At 44.4% G+C, this 26,970-nt stretch overlaps 2 protein-coding genes across 5 annotated transcripts in view; one reads left to right on the forward strand and one right to left on the reverse strand.

The window, feature by feature from the left end:
• ATMIN (ATM interactor) overlaps positions 1-5,438 on the forward strand; it is a 26,020-nt gene extending 20,582 nt beyond the window's left edge. Inside the window, exon 5 of the mRNA XM_028477724.1 lies at positions 5,402-5,438. Within this exon, the coding sequence (XP_028333525.1) occupies positions 5,402-5,423 (22 nt within the window). The 3' untranslated portion in view covers positions 5,424-5,438. The remainder of the gene's footprint in view (positions 1-5,401) is intronic.
• The window catches only part of C17H16orf46 (chromosome 17 C16orf46 homolog), a 28,619-nt gene extending 2,536 nt beyond the window's left edge, over positions 1-26,083 (reverse strand). Inside the window, exons 1-5 of one of the 4 annotated variants that reach the window (XM_007125211.4) lie at positions 25,891-26,083; positions 25,042-25,179; positions 13,201-13,270; positions 10,745-10,992; positions 3,702-5,688 (exon numbers count right to left, since the gene is read on the reverse strand). In XM_007125211.4, the coding sequence (XP_007125273.2) occupies positions 4,675-5,688; positions 10,745-10,954 (1,224 nt within the window). In that variant the 5' untranslated portion in view covers positions 10,955-10,992; positions 13,201-13,270; positions 25,042-25,179; positions 25,891-26,083 and the 3' untranslated portion in view covers positions 3,702-4,674. Of the gene's footprint in view, positions 1-3,701; positions 5,689-10,744; positions 10,993-13,200; positions 13,271-25,041; positions 25,180-25,438; positions 25,510-25,890 lie in introns of those variants that run through there. The other 3 variants (XM_028477725.2, XM_007125210.4, XM_007125212.4) reach the window with 3 other exon arrangements.
• Positions 26,084-26,970: the final 887 nt, after the last annotated feature.

Genomic DNA, 26,970 nt, shown 5'->3' on the forward strand with positions numbered 1-26,970 from the left:
AAAAATGGTACAGATGAACCGGTTTGCAGGGCAGAAATAGAGACACAGATGTAGAGAACAAACGTATGGACACCAAGGGGGGAAAGTGACGGGGGTGGGGGATGAATTAGGAGATTGGGATTGACATATATACACTAATAAAATGTATATATAATAGATAAAATAACTAATAAGATAAGTATAAAATAGATAACTAATAAGAACCTGCTGTATAAAAAATAAATAAAATTAAATTAAATTTAAAAAAAGTATGTGTGTTCAGAACGTACAATACCCAGAATGACGCTGATGTAAACTGTGGGCTGTAAGTGATTATGACATGTCGGCGTAGGTTCATCATTTGTAACAAATGTCCACACTCTGGGGATGCTGATCCTGGGGGAGGCTGTGCATCTGTTGGGGGGGACAGGGGGCATATGGGTAATCTCTGTACCTTCCTCTCAATTTTGCTATGAACTTTAAACTGCTCTAAAAAATTGTCTTTAAAAAAAAAAAGAAGTATGTGCGTTGTTTATAAAGAATGTGTTAGTAAAGTTGAACTCTTATAGTCTTATGTAAAAAAAATTTTCTTAATCTCTTTAGGATTTTTACTATAAACAACTTTTGAAATGTACAAATTGCAATTTATTTAGATTTTTTTTTTAATTTCACTACAAAAGCCAGCATCCAGAGGAAATCTGATCGCAAATCTGTGACAAAAAGAACTGTTCACGTTTTGAGTGTCTGGTAATGTTTACAGGCAAGTTAACTGCACTAAAATGACAGAATTAGGAAGGACCCTAGGTATTAATCCCCTCATTTTATAGGGCAGAGTCAACAATGTCCAGGGGGAAAGCTGGGCTATTAAAAAGAAAAAAAGTCTTGTTCTCAGCTCTTAGGAAAAAGGATGATGGTGCTAGTTTTACTTGTTGCACTGGAGTTATCCTAAGACTGTGTTCAGGAAGATATACAAAAGCTTTGATCTGGGAGATTAAACTTGAAAAGTAAATTTTTTGCTATAACACCTCAAGGTGACACAAAATCAGTATGAGAGGCATGGTATAAATCTGCAGAGCAACGGTGTTTAGACTTGGTGCAGTGGAAATTCAAGCAAAACAGGATGAGGAAAAGGGCCAGGGAATGAAGATGGCCCGTGGATTAACAGGAGTCCCAAGCAAGGACCCTGAGTCGACAAGTTAGGAAGCTGAGTTCTGAGGACTTTTAAAGAGTGAAGATCCATCAAACTCCAAATGACAACTGGCCATGCCCACAGGATTTCTAGATGATTTTGAATAGCCAGGCATTCATTAAAGGGAAATGATCCAGCTATTTGTATTTGATCTGATCACCACATTCAGGAAAACCACAGATCAAACCTCTATTTGATTTGTTTTACATACATTACCTCCTCATCTTCACCACATCCTACGTCAAAGTCAAATCGTTCCCATCTTACAGGAAGGAATGACATTCTGAAGCCTTCCTTCCTGCCTTATGTGATACTTTCCACCCAGTGCTCCAGCTGTTCCCTCCCCTTGGAGATAAGTTGGCACCTTCAGATGCCCAAGGTGCACACCAGGCCTGACTAAACACAAGCTCTCTGTTGATTGGATTTTCCTTGGGTCACAGGAGAAAATGATCCCTGACCCTCATGAATTTGCTCAGGATAAAAAGAGATAATACCCAGAAGAGGCTTTGAACTCTTAGAACAGTGCCTTGCCAGTTCAAGTGGAATTATTGTATCATGTGACCGGCTAGTGGAGCTCGGGTCAGAGTTTAGCCTGGGCATCAGGGGCACAGCACTGAATCTCTCCTGGCTCCAGTGCCCCAGTTAGCCTGGCAGACAGTGGGAGAGTGTTGCCTGTGGTACCAGGGACCACCCTCGTCTGCCCGCAGTCACAGCCACAGGAGCCCGTTTCTTCCCCATCTGACTTTTCCGTAGCCCCTAAACTGCAGCACTGAGGCTGCACTGGACCCAATCCCAGACACCCAAAAAGTCCCAGATGCGAGGACTCCAACTGTGCAGCTCGGCCTGCTTGGCCATCTGGGTGAGCCCGCAGGGAGACGGGCTGGGGCTCCGGCACTTCGGGAGAGGTTGAAAGCAAATTTGATTCTGGGTTCAAGTCATTTTATAGCATGGTCCTGGAAGTACAGGTAAATTTTACAATAGGGGACAAAGTCCAGAATAAAAAGAACATAGCTAAAAATTAGGGAAAGTCTCCCTGAGTAGCCAAAGCCCTACATACTTGTCCAAATGTCGCCGGGTCTTATTCTGACTTAGTCTTCCCCTTGGCCTTGTCCCTCGTCTCTCTGTCAGATCTATATCTTTCCGAGGTTTCCAGTCCCTACCCTTGCCCAGGAGCATCCCCAGACCTCAGCCTGGCCTCACCCAGTAGTTGACCTCAGGCCCTGCAGGAGCCCTCTGTCGGGTGCTGCCACAGTTCCACTCGGTGATTTTTTAAATTTCAAAACAGAATAGGGGGGCTTCCCTGGTGGCGCAGTGGTTGAGAGTCCGCCTGCCGATGCAGGGGACACGGGTTCGTGTCCCGGTCCGGGAGGATCCCGCATGCCGCGGAGCGGCTGGGCCCGTGAGCCATGGCCGCTGAGCCTGCGCGTCCGGAGCCTGTGCTCCGCAACGGGAGAGGCCACAACAGTGAGAGGCCCGCGTACCGCAAAACAAACAAACAAAAAACAAAAAAAGAATAGGGGTTTGGAAAGCTTTACTAATGAGACAGCCAAACATAACAGAATGAGGGGTGAAACACAGAGCCCACCATGCTTGGTTTGGGGAGGACTAGAGGAACCAAAGAGAGATCATCACCTAGAGGTAGGAAGAGGGCCATTGGTACTGAATTATAACATGCTTAACTCCTTAAAATGGCAGGACTTTTGTTAGTGACCTAGAACCCTAAGGGGGGCTCATTCTAGCAAACATTTAGCCTTTATCTAAACTTGGACATCAAAGACCAGTTCGGATGTCCTGATTTAATCTGAATAGAAATTGGGACAAGGCCTAGAGTGACTATCCACAGAGAAACAATTTAAACCACAGCTAACACAGATAAGATCCCAGAGGGCCTTTAACAGATACTTGAATAATTACCTAAAGAAAAAGATGCCAAATGCAAAGCATTCTTATCTATTCACAGAGGGATCTTCTAGTCAACATTTTGTGGACCAAATTATTTGCTCAAAAAAGATACTACAAACCTTTACATTTGGCCCTTCCTTTGTTCAGACTGGCTCTCCTCAATTGTAAATTATTATATGTTTACCCCCAAAGCTATAGAATTTATGACCCTTATTTCAACAAATGAGTTTTTCTTAAGAAAAAAACATGTAACTTGGATCAGTTCTAACTGCCTCAAGATCTCAACAGGTAAGTACATCTGGGCTGAGCAGTTGGGCTTTGTCCCTCATACTGGTGGATGCTTTTTCCCTCCCAATCAAACACTTTTGACTGCTTTACATAGTGAGCTTATTCATTCATTATTCTGCAGCTTATAAAGAGGGGCTTGAGGGCTTCCCTGGTGGCGCAGTGGTTGAGAGTCCGCCTGCCGATGCAGGGGACGTGGGTTCGTGCCCCGGTCCGGGTAGATCCCACATGCCGCGGAGCGGCTGGGCCCGTGAGCCGTGGCTGCTGGGTCTGCGAGTCCAGAGCCTGTGCTCCGCAACGGGAGAGACCACAACAGTGAGAGGCCCGCGTAACGCAAGAAAAAAAAAAAAAAAAAAAAAGAGGGGCTTGAAAAACCACTGACTTAGGTGGGCAGGCTGCCGGAGCTGGAGGGTCCTCAAACAGTACTGGGTCCAAGACCCCCACTGTCCAGACACAGTGGGAAATCAGGGCCTCTTCTTGGGGATGAATCCAGATGGTTTCTTCATTCAGAGAAGAAAGAATGAGTAGAACCCGTTAACTGCTTCTAGACTGTAAAGTGTATGACCTCAAAAGGCAAAATACGCCTTTCAATGACGGTTGTACTATAGTCACTCCTGCATTTCTGGTGTTTTGTAAAGACAAACCAACAAAACAAAACCAAAAAACATAAACTTAGACAAGACATCACAAAGACCAGTTGTGGAAAGCAGATGTTTACAAATACAGTCATATATTCTGTCTGCCCATCATTTAGGAGATGGAAAGCCTAGAGTTCAAGTACAACCTACCTTAAGCACATGCCAACTATGTAATTACAGAGCGGCTAAATGGTTATGCATATTACAAAATGGTTTTCAGAGCATTTCTCTACATAGCATTGTCACTTCACATTTAAAATATAACTCATTTACAAAAGTTTAATTTATATACAACTTCAGGAAATATGCACTCGGGTAAAATGAGGGGAGAGAAAAGATGGAAGAAGGAAGGAAGTCACAGCCCTATTCCATACTTGTCTGTTTGGGGTTGTCGAGTTCCCAAATAGTAGTTATAAGGTAAGACTGGAGGAAGCATGTGTGCTGACAATAATCACAGTGACATTTAAAAAAAAATAATTATTCTTAACCTGCCTCCCAAGATGAATTTTGTAGAATGGTAAGAAAAACTTCCCAGAGACTAGCATGAGGCTATAATATATGAAATCTGGGACCAGGAGGAGGAGGAGGAAGAGACTGGGGCTGGGGCAGGAGGGAGAGAGGGAAGAGAAGATGAACAACTTTCAGACAGTGCTTATTCCCAGGGAATTATATCGTGGCAACTCAGAGGAGTCTGTGAGTGGGAACAGCCATAACAACTCTGCTCACCGTGAGGGATGGCAAGAGAGGTCTTGAGAACACTTTGGTCTCCAGCGTTTGGGGCCTGTTTGCCGGCTTGGCCGCTGTGAGAATGCGCTGTGGGGTTTTCATGGGCGGTCTCGGCTCCCTGGCTTTGAATTTGGCTTTGTAGGTCTGTGCTCCTTGTTTCTGCACAAGCTGCAGGGTGGCGAGATAGCCAACGCTGTTGAGGTGGGGAGGGCACACCAGGTGTTTTTCAGGCAGGAGGGACCAGGGCAGGCAGCAGGGCTCGGGGCCGGCCAGCAGGGATGTCCGGGCCCCCGGCGTGGGGAAAGGCTGCGTTTCCTTCACCTTGTGGTGCTTGGCCAGCTCAATGGGCCTCTTTTCACCTGTCCCGTCAACTGTTTTCACTCCGTATGCACAAGCCGCTCGCTCATCCTTCGCCACACTCGGCCCCTTCTCTTCCAGCTGCAAGAAAAAGTTCTGACTCTTCTTACCCGGCATATCCAAGCCATTTGGGGGTGAAGCCTTCAGGGCAGGTAGAACTAAAAGGGCCTTGGAAGTCAAGGAGTCTGCTACAGAGGCACTTCCGACAGCGCCTCCGCTGGGGCCTCCGGGGTCGTTGCCCCTTACAGCCCCGGATGTGGCCCAGTCTTCCAGGCACCAAATAAACTCTTTTATTTGCAGACTTTTTTTCTCTCCCTGACTGTAGGTGGGAAAGCAGATCCTGTTAACTTCCCGGGAGGCCGTGGTGGGGCCTGGCGGGGGGCCCAGAGTCTGGGAGAGGCTGCCTCCATCCTTCTCCGGCCCTGCCTCAGCCAGAGCTGAAGCCCCCGACTCCAACTTCCCCGCCTCCGACTGAAGCCTGGCCTCCAAGCTCCCTTGGGAGAGGCTGACACAGAGTAAGCAGCTGCTGGCACTTTCTGCCACCTTCGCCTTTTTAAGCTTCTTCCTGGGCCAGATGCAAGCAGTTGGAGAAATCCGTCCCCAGCCTCGGACCTGCAAATAAAACAGCATGTTACTCTCAGCTGAGCTGCCCAGACTCCAGTTGCCCCTACTTTGGCCCCATTCCCAGTTTGGCTGTCCTATTTAAATCAATATTTCTCTAAAAATTGACTTAAATGTTTTGGTTTTAACTTTTCATGCCTAGTTTAGCCTCATACTAAGCAATAGTATTTGTAACAGTATTTTTAAAGACGAAAATACTAAGCGATAGTATCTATAAATGGCCACATTGATGGGCTGACTCCACATTTTTTTAGACGTGCATTAAAGTAAATTCAGAATTATTAAAATAAAATCAAAACTGTTTGTTCTCGTCCCCCCTGCCAGGCTTTCTTGTACTTCAGGCTCTGTTTACCACACCCGGGAGACTGCTGCCCGGAGAGGCTGAAGGAAAGGCAGAGGCAGAGCCAGGGTCAGCATGGCCCAGGCCCACCCATGCCCGCGGCCACACCCGGAGTCCCCTGGCTGGCCCTGCCACAGAGGTCGCGGGGAAACAGAGCTGTTAGATACAACTACAAGCCCACGTTCGCGACATACTTAAACAAATTAGGTTTACCGAAAGTCAGGTTCAACTGGGTGCCTCGTGTTTTCATTTGCTAAATCTGGCAACCTTATATGTTAAAAAAAAAAAAAAAAAAAAGCAAAAATAGCTCCCACAATTTTACTATGCTCCAGGCACTGAGCTGAGGCTCTCTTGGCATTCGTTCATTTAATCCTCATAGGAGCGCTACAATTTAGGTATTCTGATATCCAGGTTACAGAGGAGGAAACTGAGGCTCAAAATATCCTTACAGCCAACAAGTGCTGGCGCGTTCAGGAGGTCTGTGCGTCCCCAAGCGGAGGACAAGGGGAGGCTGTGAGGAGTAGCATTGTCTCCCGGGCCTGAAGACGGGGCCAGCCTCTGGTCCTCCTGCACAAAAACATCCCTTTCCCGTCATCCCCTCTTCACCCTCCACACCCTCTCACCTCACATGTTCAGCTCCCCAAATTCCTGTTAGAAATTCGTAAGTGTCAAGAAGCACCCCTTTTTATTTTTTTAAATTTTTTTTTAAAGGGAACTTTATTTTTCTTTATGTATTTATTTATGGCTGCGTGGGGTCGTCTTTGCTGCGTGGGCTTTCTTTAGTTGCAGCGAGTGGGGGCTACTGTTCCTTGCGGTGGGTGGGTTTCTCATTGCGATGGATTCTCCTGTTGCGGAGCACGGGCTCTAGGCACGCGGGCTTCAGTAGTTGTGGCACGAGGGCTCAGTAGTTGTGGCTCATGGGGTCTAGAGCACAGGCTCAGTAGTTGTAGCGCACGGGCTTAGTCGCTCCGTGGCAGGTGGGATCTTCCCGGATCAGGGCTCGAACCCGTGTCCCCTGCACTGGCAGGTGGATTCTTAACCACTGGGCCACCAGGGAAGCCTGCAGCATCACTTTTTTAAAAAGTCTAGTAAGTGCTATTGGAGTCCGATACTTTCTTATTCCACAGGCCTAGCCCTTCCCAAAGCCGTGCTGCTGAAGCCTTGAATATGTTCTCATCAAAAAAAACCATCTTCTTTAGCGTAGTGAAGTCCCAGTTCTTGGACGGCTACAAGGCCGCTGCCCAGCACTGCACGCTGAGTCAGCCTTAGCACATCTTCCCCAGCTTCCCCCTCCCTCTGCCTCTGTTCCGGGAACCCCGTCCCTCCACGTGCTGCAGGGTCGGCACTGCACCTTCAAGAGGACCATGCTGCTGGCCTCACACCTCACTGCTCTCGACCCTGGCTCCCCGGGTGGTTTTCCAGCTTTTACAGAAAAGCAAGGGTCCCAGCCCATTTGCTGACAGGTCCTCAGGCTGACAGCCTCTCTGCAGATGGTGGCTTTGGTGCAGTGAGGCAAGTCGCTTGGTCCCCACCTCCAACCAGGCAAGGGGATTTGTCTCCGGGCTGTGTGTGTGGAAAAAGCCAACTCTGGCTTAACGGGATGTTGAGTGAGGGAGGGGAGCCTAAAATGTGGAGCAACCCCTGAGCTTCTGTCTTTCTGGATCCATTAAACAGGCCCAACTGGGTCAGCAAAGGCTCCCCAGTTGCCTGACCCTAAGAGTCACCTGAGCTGCTTTTCAAAATCCAGATTCCTGAGGCCCACCCCAACCTACTAAGCCAGTACTCAGGGGAGGGGCTTGGGAAGGGTCAGGGAATTCCTGGGAACGTAGATTTTAAAAAGCACCCCAGGGACTTCCCTGGTGGTGCAGTGGTTAAGAATCCTTCTACCAATGCAGGGGACGTGGGTTCGATCCCTGGTCCGGGAAGATCCCACATGCCGCCAAGCAGCTAAGCCCATGAGCCACAACTACTGAGCCTGCGTGCCACAGCCACTGAAGTCCGCGTGCCTCGAGCCTCTGCTGCGCAACAAGAGAAGCCACCGTGATGAGAAGCCCGCGGCGAAGAGTAGCCCCCGCTTGCCGCAACTAGAGAAAGCCCGCATGCAGCAACGAAGACCCAACACGGCCAAAAATAAATTAATTAAAAAATAAAATAAATACATCTTTTTAAAAAAAATAAGTAAATAAATAAATAAAATAAAAAGCACCCCACATGGGAGTTCCCTGGCAGTTCAGTGGTTAGGACTCGGCGCTTTCACCGCAGAGGCCCCGGGTTCAATCCCTGGTCCAGAAACCAAGATCCAGCAAGCTGCAAGGCACAGCCAAAAAAAAAAAAAGGCACCCCACATGAGCCTTGGGTCGAGGCTGATACAGAGGATCTACATCTCCGGGGTGTTCAGATGGCCTGGCAGGGGATCCAAGTCCCAGGGCAGGGGGCAATGACACCTTGCCTTTTTGGTCCTTACAGGTGAGGTGTCACAGGTAAGCTAGGTGTTTCCAAAAAGGTCTGGAGGTCTGCCAGGACTTCGAGCCCAGCTGCAGTGCAAGGTGACTGTGCCTCCCTCCTGACTGAGTGTCCACAGAGCCGCCAAGTGGTGTCAGCATCCACAGGCTGCCACGGGGAGAAACAGCAGGGTAGTGATAGGAAAGGCTCCTGCACTGGGTCAGCCTGGGTCAACATTGTGCAGCCCTGAGGCATCCCAGCATCTGCCTCCTGTGAGGTCCCTTGGCTCTGCAAGCATAAGAAACTCTCACGAATTGCTACCAGCAAAGTGTTCTCTGTCCTCCTCTAAATGCTGGCCCAGGGGTCCCTGGCACCGACACAGAAAGGGTCAGGGGGCCATGAGCCAGTGCAGGAAGCCAGCCTTTGCAGGGGGCGGGGACAGACCTCAGTCACCCCTCCTGAGGCAAGGCTGTCTGAGAGGTGGGGTAGGGATGGGTGGGCAGGGGTCGGGGGCTGGGCAGAGAGAGCAAAGAGTAGCAGGCACTAGGCAGGAGGAAATGGTCATACCAGACAGAGTGTGAACAGCAAATGTACTCACAGCATGGGGCGCGAGCAATTTTTCCAATTAAAAGAAAATTCTTTTCCAACAGCCCTTGGATGTATATTTCAAAGTAATTACCTTGAATAGTAAACTGAACCTTCTAAGCTTGGAAAGTTTTCCATGTTTAAATAGAACTCTCTACCACCTTGACTTACCTGATCTGGGGGTGTGTGTATAGAAGGTCATATATGCTTAACGAGGTGGGGGGGGCGCGTACAGTAGAGAGAGCACCAGAGGAGGCTCCGAAGACACATTCTTGCAACTGTCAAGTGGACTTGGGTAGAGTCACTCTGCCTTATTTTGGCCTCAGTTTCCATATTTATAAAATAAAGCAATTAGATCAAGGTTTCTCAACATTGGCACTACCGACATTGGGGGCTTTTTATGGGTTGCATGTTTGTGTACCCTCCCCCGGCAAATTCCTATGTTGAAACCCTAATCCCCAGTGCGATGGTATTTGGAGGTGGGTGTTTGGGAGGTATTAGGGTTAGATGAGGTCAAGACGGCAGGGCCCTCATGATGGGATTAGGGCCCTTATAAGAAAAGGAGGGGACTTCCCTGGCGGTCCAGGGGTTAAGACTCCACACTTCCACTGCAGGGGGCAAGGGCTCGATCCCTGGTTGGGGAACTAAAGATCCTGCATCCCGCATGCTGCATGGCACAGCCAAAAACTAATAAAATAAAATGAAATAGGGCTCTCACCAAGAACCCAACCATGCTGGCACCCTGACCTCGGAATGAGAAATAAATGTCTGTTGCTTAAGCTACCCAGTCTAACGTATTCTATCACAGCAGCCCAAGCTAAGACAAGGCTGGATCATTTCTTTTTTTTTTTTTTTGTCTTCGTGGCATGTGGGATCTTCGCTCCCCCACCAGGGATCGAACATGTACCCCCTGCAATAGAAGGACAGAGTCTTAACCACCAGACCGCAAGGGAAGTCCCAAGGCTGGACCATTTATTGCGGTGGGAGCCACCCTGGGCATTGTAGGATGCGGAGCAGCACCCCTGGCCTCTACTCACTACATCCAGTAGCATCCCCTCTCCCTCCCCACCAGCTGTGACACTACCAAGTGAGAAACATTGGATTAGACCAAATTCCCCTACAGTTCTAAATTGAGAACTGTATTTCTACTACTGATTCTAAGAATAGTTTAAGAATAAACCCACAGGGTTCTGAGTAGAACCATCAGGATAAAAATCTCAGGTCTCTTGGGGAATTAAGTAGCTTGGGTTAAGTTAAGTAGCTTGGGTTCTGGAGTCCAGAAGAGCTGGGTTCAGGCCCTGCCTTGACCACTGCCTGGGTGATCTTTGACACATTTCACCTTTTCGGTGCTTTGGTATCCTTGTCCAAGAAGTGAGGCTGTCTCACATAATATTATGCCTCACATAATACCTGCCTCACAGAACTACTGAGAAGGTGAATGAATTGATGTACGTAAAGCATTCAGTACTGTGCTTGCCAACAGTGAGTGGCCATAAATACTCAATAAAAGGTACAGCTATTTTCATCATTAACATCCTACCTCTGTTCCAAAAGGTTTCTATATTTCATCGTTTACACATTTTTTTTTTTGGCAATAGTAACTATTTTTGAAAATAGTAAAAGAAAAGGCTTGTGTCCAAACACTGACATGCAAGAGACCTAACTCAAGAAAATACTCACTGCTTCTTCCCATCCAGTTCCAATGACAAACTCTTTGGCTTCTTCATCTTGTTCAAGTGTAATGTCACTGATATTGAGAAGACAACAAACATGATTCTTTTCACTTCTTTCATCTGGACAAGTATAGATTAATTCAGTTTCGTCTGTGCTTTGAATTTCTTTATTTTCACTATTTTCTAATTCAGTCTTGTTTTTCAGACTGAGATCCATTGCTGTGATGGTTGCTTAAAGTCTTTAACATCTTCTTCCTGTGGTTTGAAACGCAAATTGAACTTAGCATTTAATACTGTTGTTGTTGTTGTTTTTTAAATAGCAATTCAACAACTCAGGTGAAATACCGTCAAGATATGTTCAGGAATAGACAGAAGAAATATTACAAAATCATCCTTTGCCAGCTATTGACATTGTAAAAGATAAGGCTAATTTTAAAGACTGATGGATTTAAAGACCAAAGTTGGAAGTGAAGAAAAGAGGGTAGAGGGCTTCCCTGGTGGCGCAGTGGTTAAGAATCCACCTGCCAATGCAGGGGACACGGGTTCGAGCCCTCGTCCGGGAAGATCCCACATGCCACAGAGCAACTAAGCCCGTGCGCCACAGCTACTGAGCCTGCGCTCTAGAGCCCGCGAGCCACAACTACTGAAGCCCGCGTGCCACAACTACTGAAGCCCGCGCGCCTAGAGCCCATGCTCCGCAACAGGAGGAGCCACCGCAATGAGAAGCCTGCGCACCGCAACTAGAGAAAGCCCGTGTGCAGCAACGAAGACCCAAAGCAGCCAAAAATAAAATAAATAAAATAAAAATAAATTTAAAAAAAAAAAAAGAAAAGAGGGTAGAAAGATGTTACCACAGACTCGGTCTCTCGTGATGGGGTACCAAGTGCCCCTGCAGAGTAGGAATGTAGGGTTAAGCGTCCCTACCCTCCACTCCCAAAACATGCAAATGATGCTGTGCTAATATGAAGAGAACCGTTGTGCTGTGTGTGACAGATGCATGGCAGCTACCCCCTCTGTCCTGTCTGAACAGCCCTGGATGTCGGCTTGGGGATCCTTTGGCTTCTGAGGAAGCTGGTGGAGAATGTGGTCAAAGCTAAGTCAATTGGTTCACCCTCATCCACCCTATATGAAGGTGTCCGCATAGAGAGGGGAACTTTGGACACAGACGTGCTTAGAGGGAAGACAATGTGAGGAGACCCAGGGATGAGATGGTCATCTACAAGTCACGGAGAGAGGCCTGGAACACATGCCTCCCTCACAGCCTCAGAAGGTACCAACCCAGGGGGAGGGATAAATTAGGAGTCTGGGGTTAACATATACACACTGCCATGTGTAAAACAGATAACCAGCAAGGACCTACCCTATAGCACAGGGAACTATACTCACTATTTTATAATAACCTATAAGGGAAAAGAATCTGAAAAAGAATATATATATTCTTTCTGAAAAAGAATCTATATATTATAGATATAATTATATATTATATCTATAATATATATATAACTGAATCACTTTGCTGTACACCTGAAAGTAACACGACACTGTAAATCAATTATACTTCAATTTAACAAAAAAAAAGTGAGGGACTTCCCTCGCGGTCCAGTGGTTAAGACTCCGCACTCCCAATGCAGGGGGCACAGGTTCGATCCCAGGTCAGGGAACTAAGATTCTCACGTGCTGCACAGCGTGGTCAAAACAAACAAACAAAGTGAAAAGACAACCCAGAAAAAAAAAAGAACGAACCCTGCCAACACCTTGACTTTGGACTCCCAAGTCTCTAGAACTGAAACAGTAAACTTCTGTTGTCTGTGGTGCTTCGTGGTGGCAGTCCTAGCGAACTGATAGAGTAGGTGGTGGTGATGATGGTGTTGGTGGCTGTGGTGGTGGTAGGTGGTGGTGATGATGATGCTGTCTATCTTTAGCTGATGTTTTTCCAGGTTGAAAAATAGGACTTGGCATTCATAAGCCAGCCAAAGTGGTAGGAAAGTAATAATCCTTATCAGGAGAGCACAGACTCGGGTTCCAATCAGCCAGGGTTCCAATCCTATGTCCTAGCTGTCTGTTTCGTTGGGCGAGTTACTTTTCCAGGTCTGTTTGCTCATCTATAAACCCAGCATGATTGTAATACAGTCCCACAGATGGGTTCCTCCTGGGGACCCCGCAAGCTGTGTGGATGAACTCTAATGCCCAGGCAATGACCACCAGTATTACATCAGCACAACGACTGCTGATGAATGGCCAGGGCCTTCCTGAGGAAAACTTTGCTTGTAATGAGACAGAGGCCACTGGGAACCACACGCCTTGCTCTCTCACCCCAAAGTGACCCCTGCCAGAAGCATACATTTTCACTTTCTGTCTAGGTAGAGATCAGCAACTTCTGATAACAATATCTGTTTAATTACCATTTTGGCTTTTTCACATAGGCTTAAAATGGCATTTTGATGCTAATAAAGTTCCACTTACCTATGGAAGGTCAGATATCTTTGGGCATCCTAATCTTTTCCAATATGACATCAGAGGAAATGAATGAACGCTGAAAGGGAAAGAAATGATATTACAAGTGACTGAAAACTAGAAGCACTATTCTCTTTCCAAACAGAAGTATGATTAAGGACCAGACAGATTATGCAAACCAGCCTGGGCCTTTCATATTGTGAAATTTCACTTTAGTTGCTGCCCAGGCCAAAGAAGCTCCTATAAGTACACTCACACCTTTGTAATTTTGAATTACAAATGCAAATACCACAGAACCCATAGGCTTAACAAGTGTACAACTGGAAAGAAAAAAAGCAGAGAATCAAAAGCGAAGTCATTTCTTAAATAATAAAATAAATTTGAACTTGAGGTTAATAGAGCAAAGAAACAGATACTGTTTAGGAGAGATTAAGTATAGTTAGAATGTTCAAATCAATAAGAAAAATGTTCTGTGCTTGAAGTATCTCCACTGACAAGGCGCTCACTACTTAAAGAGACTGTTCCAATGGCAAAGTACTCTAATTTACTGATTCCTGAACTCGGCTGCACCTTGCAATCATCTGGGGAACTTTATAAAAAGTAAAAATGCCCAGACTGTACCCACAGAAATTCTGATTATAGTCGGTCTGGGCACAGCCTGGCCATCAGAATGTTTTAAATCACCCTAGGTGATTGTAAAATCCTGCAAAGTTGGAGAACTACCACTCTGTTAGAAAGAGCATCCTTATATTGAACCAGGACCTCTTTCCCTGCCCATTCAACATCATCCACTCCCTGGTCCTCGTTTTGCCCTCCAGACCAAGGCAGGAAGCCTTCCCATCCACGGATGGGTTTCTGGAGGTCTATGATGCCTCTGTAAACGCTCAATCATTTCTGGGGGAAGGGCTTGCATCAGAGGTACAAAGCAGTCTGTCACTACAGAGGATTGAAGAATCATTGATCCAGAGACTGGCCACTGCCTCAGCCTCCCAACAGCCCTATGAAAATGTTCCATGTACTCTTCTCTCTTACAGGTTAACCATCTCCAGCTCCTCCATCTACTTCTTACATGTCAAGAGAATATGTGAAATCTGAAGAGAAGACTATATCCCTATCCCTACCTCTATATCTAGAGAGAAGAACCGCAGAGGCCAAAGATGTGGTATTAGGTGAGCCCCCCCCCACTTTTTTTGGCAGTGTTGGGTCTTCATTGCTGCGCGTGGGCTTTCTCTAGCTGCGGAGAGCAGGGGCTACTCTTCATTGAGGTGCACAGGCTTCTCACTGCAGTGGCTTCTCTTCTTGTGGAGCACAGGCTCTAGGCTCACGGGCTTCAGTAGTTGTGGCTCACACGCTCAGTAGTTGTGGCACACGGGCTTAGTTGCTCCGCAGCCTGTGGGATCTTCCTGGACCAGGGATCGAACCCGTGTCCCCTGCATTGACAGGCAGATTCTTAACGACTGCACCACCAGGGAAGGCCCAAGCCCCTATTTTAGAGTCAGTAGAGGGAATTCGCTGGTGGGTCAGTGGTTAGGACTCCACGCTCCCACTGCAGGGGGCACAGATTTGATCCCTGGTCGGGGAACTAAGATCCCTCATGCCACAGCCAAACAAACAAACAAAAAGAAACAAACAAAAATCAACAACAACAACAAAAACTAGAGTAAGTTAGAAGATGGACCTGGTGAAGGCGCCAGAAGAGGTTCCAGTCACATTATATTACCAAGTACCAAAAGAAACCCAGGTAACAACAATAATTTAATAATAAAACTTACTGTTACATAGCTCTTACTATGAGCCAGGCACTGCTATATGCACTTTACTTATTTGTTATAAATACTACATTTTTATTGGGCTGGCCAAAAAGTTCGTTCGGGTTCTCCTGCAACATCTTACAGAGAAACCTGAACGAATTTTTTTGCCAACCCAATATAAGTACTTTGCTCATTTAATGGGGGATCATGGGAACTATACTGACTCCTTATGACTGAAAACAACGTATCATCTCTGAGTTGGTAAATGCAGTATTCTTAGTCAAATGGTCAGATTACTGCATACCAGATTGCTAGGTGCTCCTCTGGAACACTGGTGTTCTCAAGCTGCGTCAAGATGCTCCACTACTAAAACAGAATATTGGTGGGCTTTTCCTAATTAGAAAAAATTCAGTAAGTGTAAAGAATCATCTTAATTTTCAGTTTACCTCCTATAAACATGCCTTCAAGATTTTTAAAAATATTTAATTAGTTTATTTATTTATTTTGGCTGCATCGGGTCTTAGTTGCAGCACATGGGATCCTGTTGCAACATAGTTGTGGCATGCAGACTCTTAGTTGTGGCATGCAGACTCTTAGCTGCGCCACGCAAGCGGGATCTAGTTCCCTGACCAGGGATGGAACCCGGGCCCCCTGCACTGGGAGCTCAGAGTCTTACCCACCGGACCACCAGGGAAGTCCTGTGCCTTCGAGATTTACTGCCCATTCTTGTCCTCCAGCTCATGTAAGAGATGACATATAGAAATGTGCAAGAAGCAATCAAAGGTCAACTGAAAGAGTGGACATGTGATTTCTGACAAATTACATGCAGTTTTCCTTCTACGTTGGAATGCAGAAATCTGCAGTGACATAATACTCATTTTCTGATGATAAAATTATGCCTTGTTTATAGATTTGAAGTAAATCAGAACTCATGTTCTTCCACTTCTTGATTTCCACGGAGCTTTACAACCTGATTTGGTTTAAGAATCACTGGTATAAAGTACACCTAAAAGTCCATATGTTTTCCAAGAAAATTACATCAACGAAACACAAAGATCACAGTGCAAATGCTCTCTTGGGAAAATGCATTTGCAGATGCAACTAGAAAATTGGATTTGTAGTACAAAGCAGGAAGGCACACAGATGTATGCCAGAAGGTATTAAATTCTCTAACATACGCTATTGAGGTGGCTAGAACTGAAATGTACAAAGAAGAAAATTTTGACTGAGGTGCAAGCCCCGAAAGTACATGTTTGGATAAACAAGAATAAACCCAAAGAAAAACTGATCCAAGGAACTCAAGATATGTGGAAATGAAATAAAGAAGATGAACGAGAGTCTAAGAGCCTATGGAAATTCAGTATGATACAGAAAATATCATTTCTAGCAGCATTTAAAATAAACAGAAATGGGATTTCCCTGGTGGTGCAGTGGTTAAGAATCCGCCTGCCAATGCAGGGGACACGGATTCGAGCTCTTGTCCGGGAAGATCCCACATGTCGTGGGGCAAATAAGCCCATGTGCCACAACTACTGAGCCTGCGCTCTAGAGCCCGCGAGCCACAACTACTGAGCCCGCGTGCAACAACTACTGAAGCCCGTGTTCCTAGAGCCCATGCTCCGCAACAAGAGAAGCCACCGCAGTGAGAAGCCCCTGCACCACAACTAAGAGTAGCCCCGGCTCGCGGCAACTAGAGAAAGCCCGCACGCAGCAACGAAGAGCGAACGCAGCCAAAAATAAATAAATTTGCAAAAAAAAAACAGAAAAGAAAATGATCAGCAAAAACCTGTAAAGTTGGTTATTATTTTACCAATTAAACATAAGCCGTTATGACTTGCTTCAAAAGTCCTGCAAGGGGGTGGGTGTGGCCATGGTTACAGAGAGAATGAGGAAATAAACGTAGCCACAAATTCTGTTTGTTGTAGAAGGGTATGAGGACACGGAGGTTAATTGCACTATTCTCTCTACTTTTATGTCACTGTGAAATTTTCCATAATAACATGTTTTCTTTTAAGCCATCGTGTTAGAATACGGTGGAGGTGAGCAAAGCATGAATTTTGACCTTAAGCAAACTGAAGTAAATGTATCAAAGAATAGATTACACGGTTTGTATAATTTTAAACTGGAGTAAAGACCTTGAAGAGGGACTTACATAAAGAGAACAGATGTACCACAAAGTCAAAAAAAATCAGAGAATAAAGCTTACGAAGGTGATTTGGAGACACTCCATAAATAATTAGCCAACTACTCATAAGTCAAAGTACTCAAAGCCTTCTCATTGAATTCTCATTGAATTTTTTCAGAGGAAAAAAAAGTAGACATTACCTTCCAGATCTCTGACTCCGCACTATGATGGTGTAGTTTGTTAATGAAGAAGTACAGAGACTACCAAATGCCTTTTTGTTATACATCTGGCAAAATCAATGGAGCTTTGACAGCCTAACCAATCTGTAACTTAGAATACAAAGTATCCTGCTCCTGAAATGAACAAAGATTTCCATTAAGCTGCCACTGGCCGGTGGCAGAGGCACACCGATATTACAGCGGAGTCCTTTCGCTGGAAAGGACACGTCTTCTGTTGCTACGCTCATGGATGTGTTGGATGAAAGTTAAAATAGGGTGGCAGGGGTTGAAATTCTTGTAAACCGGGAACAATGACCATATCTACTATTTGCAAATAAATAATGCTGCCCAGAGAGAAACCTACGTGAAAAGAGGAGACCCCCCCGCAAGCCCAACCAAGAACACAAAGACATTTCCAAAAGGCTAGTAGCTGAAGAGAAGCTAAGAAAAGGGATAGCAGAAGACACAAGAAGAGACAGATAGAGTATGCTATATTATTACAGAAAGAAACTTTGTATTTCCTTGGTCAAGAAGGTGATAATGTAGTTACTTTATCATTTTAACAAAAGTAGAAATGGGTCTGTTTGAAAATGCCCATAAAACTCTGAATTTTTGTTTGTTTTGTGTGTGTGTACCCCAATATGGCTTAAGCTGTCAGGTTCTTTTTGGAAAAGGTTGCCTGGCAGCCTTACCAGGGTATACTTCTGTTTGACATGGTCACTGTCTGTTAGCCTCAGCTACCTAGTATTAGTCAAGATCGTCAAGGTTATCCTGCAATAACAGGCAATCCCAGGGGTTTTTTTCCAGTAGTAAAAAACAACAAGAATTTATTTCTAACTCATGCTACATGTCCACTGTGTGATGTTTTGGACTCTGCTCCACATTATCCTCACTCTGGAACTTGAACTGATGGAGACACCATCCTGGGAAACCGTAGCCAACTGCGATGGCACAATGTGATGGCAAACATGGGCACTCACTGGCTCTTAGATGTTTCTGCCTAGAAGTAAATCATATGACTTCAGTCCCCATGTGATTAACTGGAACAAGTCACAAGGTACTGCTTAACTTCAAGGAGAAGTGGAGATAATACTTCCTCCTCTATCTCCAGAAGGAAAAGGAAGCCAGATTTTGGCGACCAGTAGTAATGTCTTGGTTCCACACTCATCTGGTATCATCAGAGGTGAGATACAAAGCAAATGACCTTTAATAACTATAAATATCGCTACCTAAAATGTAGACATTTGTGGTCTTTGAAAATAGAGTCCAGGGCCCCTGGAAATGGGAAGTCCTAGATCTTGGGAAGATAGGACTATAAAGTTAAAATTATTTTCTAAAAACTGTTTTCAATTTTCTGGATTCAAAAACATATGCGAAAATACAAACGCCCAAGAATAGACAGACAATCTCAAAGAAGAAGTTGGAGGAATAACTGCTGAATATCAAGATATGAGTCTAGAGCAGGATTTATTATAGATATTAACAAACTGGTTTTAAGATTTATTAGGAAATATAAAAGGAACTATAATAGCTAAAACAATTATGAAAATGAAGAACCAAATGGAGGAATCACATTACCCAGTTTAAAAAATAACCATAAAACTGCAGGAATCAATATGGTATTTTGTTGTGGTCATCCATTTACAATGCTTGGTGTCAGTTTATTTATCTCTTGTAAAACTAAAATACAGTGTGTGTGTGTGTGTGTGTGTGTGTGTGTGTCTGTGTGTGAAAAAAGAAAGAAAAACGTTCTGGAGGTGGATGGTGGTGATGGGTGCACAAACAACGTGAATGTACTTAATGCCACTGAACTGTACACTTAAATATAGTGAAGATGGTAAGTTTTACGTTATGTACATTTTATCACTATTTTTTAAAATAAAGAATAATACCTTTTTAAACTCAAAAACAAAACAAAACAGAACAACAAACAAACAAAAAACAAACAAAAATTACCATAAAACTATAGGAATCAGTATGGTATTGGTGAATGCAGAGACAAACAGATCAATGGGCCAGAATAAGGGGTTCAAAAATATGCCCACATAAACACGGCCAATTGATTTTTGACAAAGATGCAAAAAAAATTAAGTGCAGAAAGAACAGTCTTTCAACGAGAATGTAGCAATAATTGGCCATTCATATGCAAAAAATTAACTCAAAATGGATCATAGATCTAAATATAAACCATAAAACTATATAACTTTTAGAATAAAATACAGAAAATCTTTAAGAACTGGGGTTAGGCAAAGTGTTCTAGACATGACACCAAAAGCATGATCCATTAAATAAATAAATAAATAAATAAACAAATAGATAGATAGATAAACTGGTCCTCATCAAAATTATGAACTTTCACTCTGCCAAAGGCTCTGTTGGAGAATGAAAAGAGACAAGCAACAGACTGGGAGAAAATATTTGCAAATCGCTTATTTGATAAAGGACTTCTATCCAGAATATGTAAAGAACTCTGCAAACTCAATAGTAAGAAAATAACAACAAATAGAAAATCAAAAAATTAATTTTTCCAAATACAAGATGGACAAAACACTTGTGAACAGACACTTCACCAAAGAGGATATAATAAGCACATACTTCTTAGAGGGACAAATGGCATTCAGCCACCCAAGATTGAGCAATAACAGGTCTGTGATGCCTAGCTCAGTGTGTGCCTACTCTATGCCGGCAGATGCGGGGAACCTGTTGAACCCCATTTGTGATGGGGATCAGGGATTGCAATTATTCCCCATAAAAAAAAAGCACAAAAAATGACATTCAACATCATTAGCCATTAGGGAAGTGCAAATTAAAACCACGTATTAAAATGGCTAAAATTAAAAATATTGACCCAGAAATCCCACTACCGAGGATATACCGAAGCAACCTAAGTGTCCATTGACAGATGAATGGATAAAGAAGATGTGGCACATATATACAATGGAATATTACTCAGCCATAAAAAGAAGCGAAATTGAGCTATTTGTAGTGAGGTGGATGGACCTAGAGTCTGTCATACAGAGTGAAGTAAGTCAGAAAGAGAAAAGCAAAACAAATACCGTATGCTAACACATATATATGGAATCTAAAAAAAACCAAAATGGTTCTGAAGAAACTAGGGGCAGGACAGGAATAAAGAGGCAGGTGTAGAGAATGGAACTGAGGACACAGGGAGGGGGGAGGGTAAGCTGGGACGAAGTGAGAGAGTGGCATGGACATATATACACTACCAAATGTAAAATAGATAGTTAGTGGGAAGTAGCTGCATCGCACAGGGAGATCAGCTCGGTGCTCTGTGACCACCTAGAGGGGTGGAATAGGGATGGTGGGAGGGAGACACAAGAGGGAGGAGATATGGGATATATGTATATGTACAGCTGATTTACTTTGTTATAAAGTAGAAACTAATACACCATTGTAAAACAATTATACTCCAATAAAGATGTTAAAAATATATATATATTGACGATAGCAATTGTTGGCAAGGACAGCAGCACCTGGAATTCTCATACATTGCTGGTAGAAATGCAAAATGGTAAAGCCCCTCTAGAAAACAATCTGGCAATTTCTTATAAAGGGAGACATACACTCACCAAACTACGCAGCAATCCTACTCTTGATGACTATTCTAGAGAAATTAAAACTTATATTCACACAAAATCTGTACATGAGTATTTATAGCAACTCTGTTCATAATCACCTCAAACTAGAAACACCCCAAATATCCTTCAATAGGTGAACAGGTAAACAAACTGGTATACGCATACAATGGACCACTACTCAGCAATAAGAAGAAACAAACTCTCTCTATGTATAATGATATGGATGACTCTCAAAGGCATTATGCTGAGTGAATCCAGTCGTTTTCAGAAAATTGTACTGCATGCTCTACAGAATACAGGAGCGTATACTCTATATGACATTCTCAAAAAGACAGAACTATAGCAATGGTAGACAGATTGGTGTCTATATATATGTTAAAATTCATAGAACTTTACACAAAAAGTCAATTGAGATAGCACAACATAACAAAAATTTTGGTAAAGGTTAAAAAAAACCTGTTGATAAAGTGTAAAACGTCGATGGGAGGAGAGTAAATGGGTATACTTTGGAAAAGAGTTTGGCATTAAAGATGAAAATTTACATTAAAAAACAACTCATGAGGGCTCTTAAACTACGTATAACTATGAGACATCATTCTTATATAAGTGTTATGTTAATCATTGGATCTGAGGCTCAAATTGGAAGTGTACATTTTTATTAGTTGGGCCCTTGTTGTAAATGACAGAATCCTCATTGATTTTTTTTTTAATCTCATACTCCTAATTTGTCTCTCTTCCCTTCCCTCTCTTGATTGTAACCACAAGTTGGTTTTTTTTTTCAAAACAAACAACTTTTTATTGAAGTATAGTTGATTTAAAATGCTGTTATTTTCAGGTTTACAGCAAAGTGATTTATGTATATATATTCCTTTTCAGATTCTTTTCCATTACAGGTTATTACAGGATATTGAATATAGTTCCCTGTGCCATAAAGTAGGTTCTTGTTGTTTATCTATTTTATATATTCCTCATTGGTTTTTAATAACAAAATTATCAGAAGTTATTAGGTAGCCTACAAAATCTTCAGGGGAAGACTTTGAAGCTATAAAGTCAGGAAAAATTTGTTCCTGGAACTATTTATTCAAAATATGTAACTGACTCAGCTTTCAGAAATAGGACACTTGGGATTGGATTCCAAAGCTCTGCCACCCCAGGCCCAAAGTATCAAATGCCTCTGCCACCATCACGACGAATTTCTTTCACCCCTTTGCAAATGACCACTTCTTCCTGTTATTCACTTCTCAATGCATGTATTGTGAGGGTGCATCTAATTGGTGGAACCTAGGTCACATGCCAGAATCCTTGCTATAAGGTAGTACAGGGGTCTTGGGTTTTCTGTTGTACCGCAAAGAGGGTACTCATAATACGGTACATATTACCAAAATGTAAAGATGCTGGGTTGCAACCAATTTCGACCATAGCATTGCAGAGTCAGTCTTATTTCTCAGGAAACTACTTGAAGAAAGATAAGCTTGAGGAAAGGAAGGACAACTAACGCTTGCCAAGTGTTTGATATCATTACAATATTAGAATAGGCAGAAGCTGAATTGCCTTTTACGACCTAGCCTTATAAGTCACATCGTTTCACTTTTGCTGGACTCAACTGGTTGACCAGCCACTGAGGTCATCCCACACACAAGAGGAGGGGACATCCACACTCCACTTCTCCGTGGGAGAAGGATCAAAGAATTTGTAGACATGTTTTTCTGACTCTAAAGTCCATGCATGCTTTTCTTCATGATATTGTGTGGAAATTCTTGTTCCTGGGAATCCAATGCCAATCAGAAAGCAGCAGTCTGATGGTTCTGGCGGTATGAGACTCTCTGTCTAGCCACATTGAGAAGGGTGCAAGGGACATCCATACCTGGTCCCTGTCTTTATTGTTCTTTATTAGAGATCACAGTCTATTCAGAATGCTTCAACCCCACTCTAGGTGGGATAGGACAGCTCAAAATGACTCAGTCAAATGTGCACGTTATTACTAATCAATACAAGCCACCAGCTGTCTGTGACCAAGGTTGGAAGAATGCCAGAAAAGAAAATATAATGGCTGGAGGGGAATGGAAATCATTATATTGAAAATGAACAATTCCGAGACAAAGACGACATACAAGAAACACTGGTTTCAACTCAGCTAAATAAAAATAAAAGTCAACATATATTTATATCTGGTACCTATACTGAACGTCTGAAAGAGAGAAACTCATATTTACTGATTATTAGTATAATTTTATTAATGAGAAAACATACGGGAAGGTTGGGAAAATTTCCGTGGTCACTGTGAGAAAGTTAGTTCTCCCAAAAGAGCCACTGCCTTTCCCTACATTGCAGCCTCTCTTACAGCTGTCTTAGAGCGCTGTGACTAGCCTAGCCAGCAGAACGAGTGGAACTGATTATATCACGTCCTGGATAAGACAGTGAAGAGGTAAAGTGCCCCTTCAGTTCTCTCTTCTCCTCCCACTATGACCTTGGAAGTCACATGTTGAGTTGGTAGCATCACAAAATGAAGGAAGCCTGGATCCCGAGTCACAGCTTTGGGGAGAACCCCCATAAGCACTCATCAGACTATGCATGAATGATAACACACTTAATGAGTCAAGCCATTGGGATTTTAGGATCTGTCTGTTACTGCAGCGGAGCCTGACCTCTACCGATGAACACAGTCACTGAGATAGTTAGTGTCAACTGAAATTCCAAGGCCAGACCTTTCTGATTCTAGTACTGATTCATTTAACTATTACACCTGAAGCAAAAGAAGAAACTAGCTATAACATAGTTTTTAAAATAACTGGATGAAGAGTTACATATTAAAGGGACTAGAGTGCTATTTAATCCTGTGAGTTATCACTATTGTATATAAAGCTACATAATGAAAGAAAACAAGAACTAGCTTCAGGTATGAAAGAAAAATAAATGTAGTTTTTCTATGAAAAAATACCCCCCCAAAAGCGTATTTCAGCACTATAGAAGGGAACAGATTTCTATAGGTATTCTACCGTGCAAAGCCAGCCTGGTACGTATCATAAAGTCAGAGTAAAAGATGAATATTATAGATTAAAAGTATCAGAATACAAGCTCCATTCTTTGGAAGACCAAGAGTGTACTTGAATCAATTCAAAGATAAAATTCTGATTAGAGGTGGAACTAATAGTGTATAAATGTGATTTATGTTCACGGAGAGAAACTGGGGAAAAAAAAAAAAAAACCTGTTGCAGTAGCTTTTCTACAATATTCCTGAAAGATAATGTAGTAAATTGAATTCTGCCAATCCTCCCTCCACAAGGTTTCCCATCCTAATCCCTGGGACTATCAATATGATGCGCTATAACATCCATGGATAAGTTATATTATGTGGCAAGAGGGACTTTATAGATGTAATTATGGTTGCTAATCAGTTGACCTGAAGATAGGGCAATTATCTTGGTTCATCGGGGTGGGGCCTAATCTAACGATATGAGCCCTTTAAAAGCAGAGAGTTTTCTCTGGCTATAGCAGCAGGAGCAGAAGTGAGAGATTCAAAGCACGAGAGGAACTCGAGGCACCTTACTGTCTTTGATGAGTGCTGCCACTCTTCTTTCTTTCTTTTTGCCATCATCTTTGCCACATAGTCGCTATCACCTGTCCATGCAGTCAGACTACAAATGCCTTACCCTCTATTCCTATACCTAGTTGACATATTCTTAATCAATTAATGATGAAGGGAATGTTAATGGGTCAGAAGAGGTGAAAAGCCCAGAGTGTTGAAGTCAAAAGCAGGTTGTTTCTGTCGAAAGCAGGCTGTGATTACCTCAAAACTCCTTACCCCCTCCCTGGCTCTAGGCCATGCCCACACACCTACCCCCACTTTCCTAGAAGTTTCAGGTTTCAAAGAATCTTGAATCTATGTCAGAATGTCAGCCAGGGAAAGTCAGGTCTCTGGCAGCCTCACTTGGAATTCTGAATGGATATTCCTGTGGATCCTTATCAACATGTTTTGAAGGAAGAAATCAAAGAATACAAACACTCTTAGCCATGATGTTAGTTAAGTTTCTTACTGCAGAGCTAAGTTTTATGCATATGAACTGGTTAAATAGGTCTTGAAGATTGGCCTGGGCATGCTGGTCACTGGCAATACAGCTTCTAAAGGAAAATGACCCTGGGACTGCGACCTAACTTACCGTCTGGGAACACAACTTGACAGTTGAAACTTCGCCTCAAAGGTTGCACCACCCCATTCGAACAATTTGTTCACATTTTCAAGAATACAAAGTTTATCTCCCCATGTTCATTATCTGTGCTTTATGCTTCTTATACACCTACAGAGCACAGCAGCTTTGATTATTCACAGAATGATTCCTAGGACAGCAGTTTCTATAACCATCCCTCCCTATCGGAACATTTCTACTCCAATCCCAGTCTCCAACTCTTCTGCTTTTTCCAGTCACATTCATTACTCACTAAGTGCCTATTAGATGCCTAGCACTGGTAGTAAAATGGTAAAGCAACGCCCGTCTTCCCAGCTCTCACACAGCATACAATGTACAGGAAAGTTCAAGTCTTGAAACACACACTCACTCTCCATCTGTGGCTCCTGAAGGCCAAGCAGTTGACACCTGGCTCCTCTCTTTCCTCTAGTAGCCCCACCCCGCCCCTTCCTCCACGATCCTTCTTTCTTCCTCATCTAGCTCCTCCCCTTCCTCCAGCAGCTCCTACCTTGCCACAAAAGATGCTCCCCTTCTTTTTTTTTTAATTTTTTAATTTATTTTTTATACAGCAGGTTCTTATTAGTTATCTACTTTATACATATTAGTGTATATATGTCAATCCCAGTTTCTCAATACCCTTCTTTCAATAGCTATGCTCTCCAGCAAAGCGCCACCGCTTGCTCCACAAGCCCCACCCCTTCCTCCATTGGCTCCTCCCTCACAGGGCTCTGCCCTTTCAATGGCTCCTCCCACTGCCCCACCCATTCCGCGCCCTCCTCCCCAGGCCCTGCCCGCTCTCCTTCCAGCCCCGGCCCGCCCTACCTCTCCTTTTTGCCTCCCCGCCTCAGAAGGAGGTTTCCTTCCAAACTGGGCAGGGGGTCTCGCTCTGCCGCCCGAGGAGTGGTCTGGGGACTTGCCCTGGAGGCGGGGAAGCGGCCGCCGCCGCTCACACCCTCCTGTGGGGCCAGCGGGGTCCAAGGCGCCCGGGCAGTTTAGTCCCCGCCGGCGGGCGACAGCGACAGTTGCCCTGGGTTATGGACGCGCTGGGGGCGGGGCGGTAGGCGGGCCTGCGGGGGATTCGCAGTGGAAGTGACGTATACGCGCCACGCGCAACAAAACTGAGCGCGGGAGGCGACGCCCACTGACCGCGGTGGGGGCGTACTCCCGGCAGTCCGTGCGCGGCCGCGAACCTTCCACCCGCGCGTGAGGCGCTTACTGCTGCTGAGAGCGCGGGAGGCCGCCTCGCGAGGTACCGTGTAGCCTTAAGTGCCGGTCAGGGAAACCCACCTTAGGGTTGGGTGCCCGTCGGATCCTGGAGTTAGAAAGTGAGGGCTTTGGGACCAGCTTCCCCTCAGAGACCTAGGACCTCTCCCTGCGCACCGCTGCCCTTGGCGCGGATGGTTCTGTGATGGGGGGTGGCTAGCAGCGTCCCTGGCCTCTACCCACTAGATGCCAGGCGACCGAAAATGTCCCCAAACTTTGCCCACTGTCCCCCAATCGCCTCTCCCCCATAAGGACTGTGCCAGGGTGGTGCAGGCCAGTAGGTCTTTAAGGCGCCACCCCCTGTCGTGTAGCAGCGCAGCCTGTGAAGTGGGCATTGGCATCTTTTATACAAATGTAGAAAAGTAGCCCCACGTTGCTAAATCAGCTGAGGAACTCGTTGAAGACAGTGAAATGTCACCCCCTGCTCCCCTCCCAGCTTTGGTGCTGGTATTTTCGAGCATCCCAAGGTGCAGCCAGGGGTGGGAACCTGTGCCCGGAGTCAGGCATTCGTGGTAGAACCCATCTCAGGTCTGGTTCCAAAGCCCTTGTGCTTTCTGGTTTTAAAAGTGTGAATATTTCTGCTGGAGAAAAATATCATAAGCCTTTTATACCCCTGTGATTAAAAGCCATTTGGAGGGA

Source organism: Physeter macrocephalus, chromosome 17 (assembly GCF_002837175.3).
Source record: "Physeter macrocephalus isolate SW-GA chromosome 17, ASM283717v5, whole genome shotgun sequence".
NCBI lineage: Eukaryota > Metazoa > Chordata > Mammalia > Artiodactyla > Physeteridae > Physeter > Physeter macrocephalus.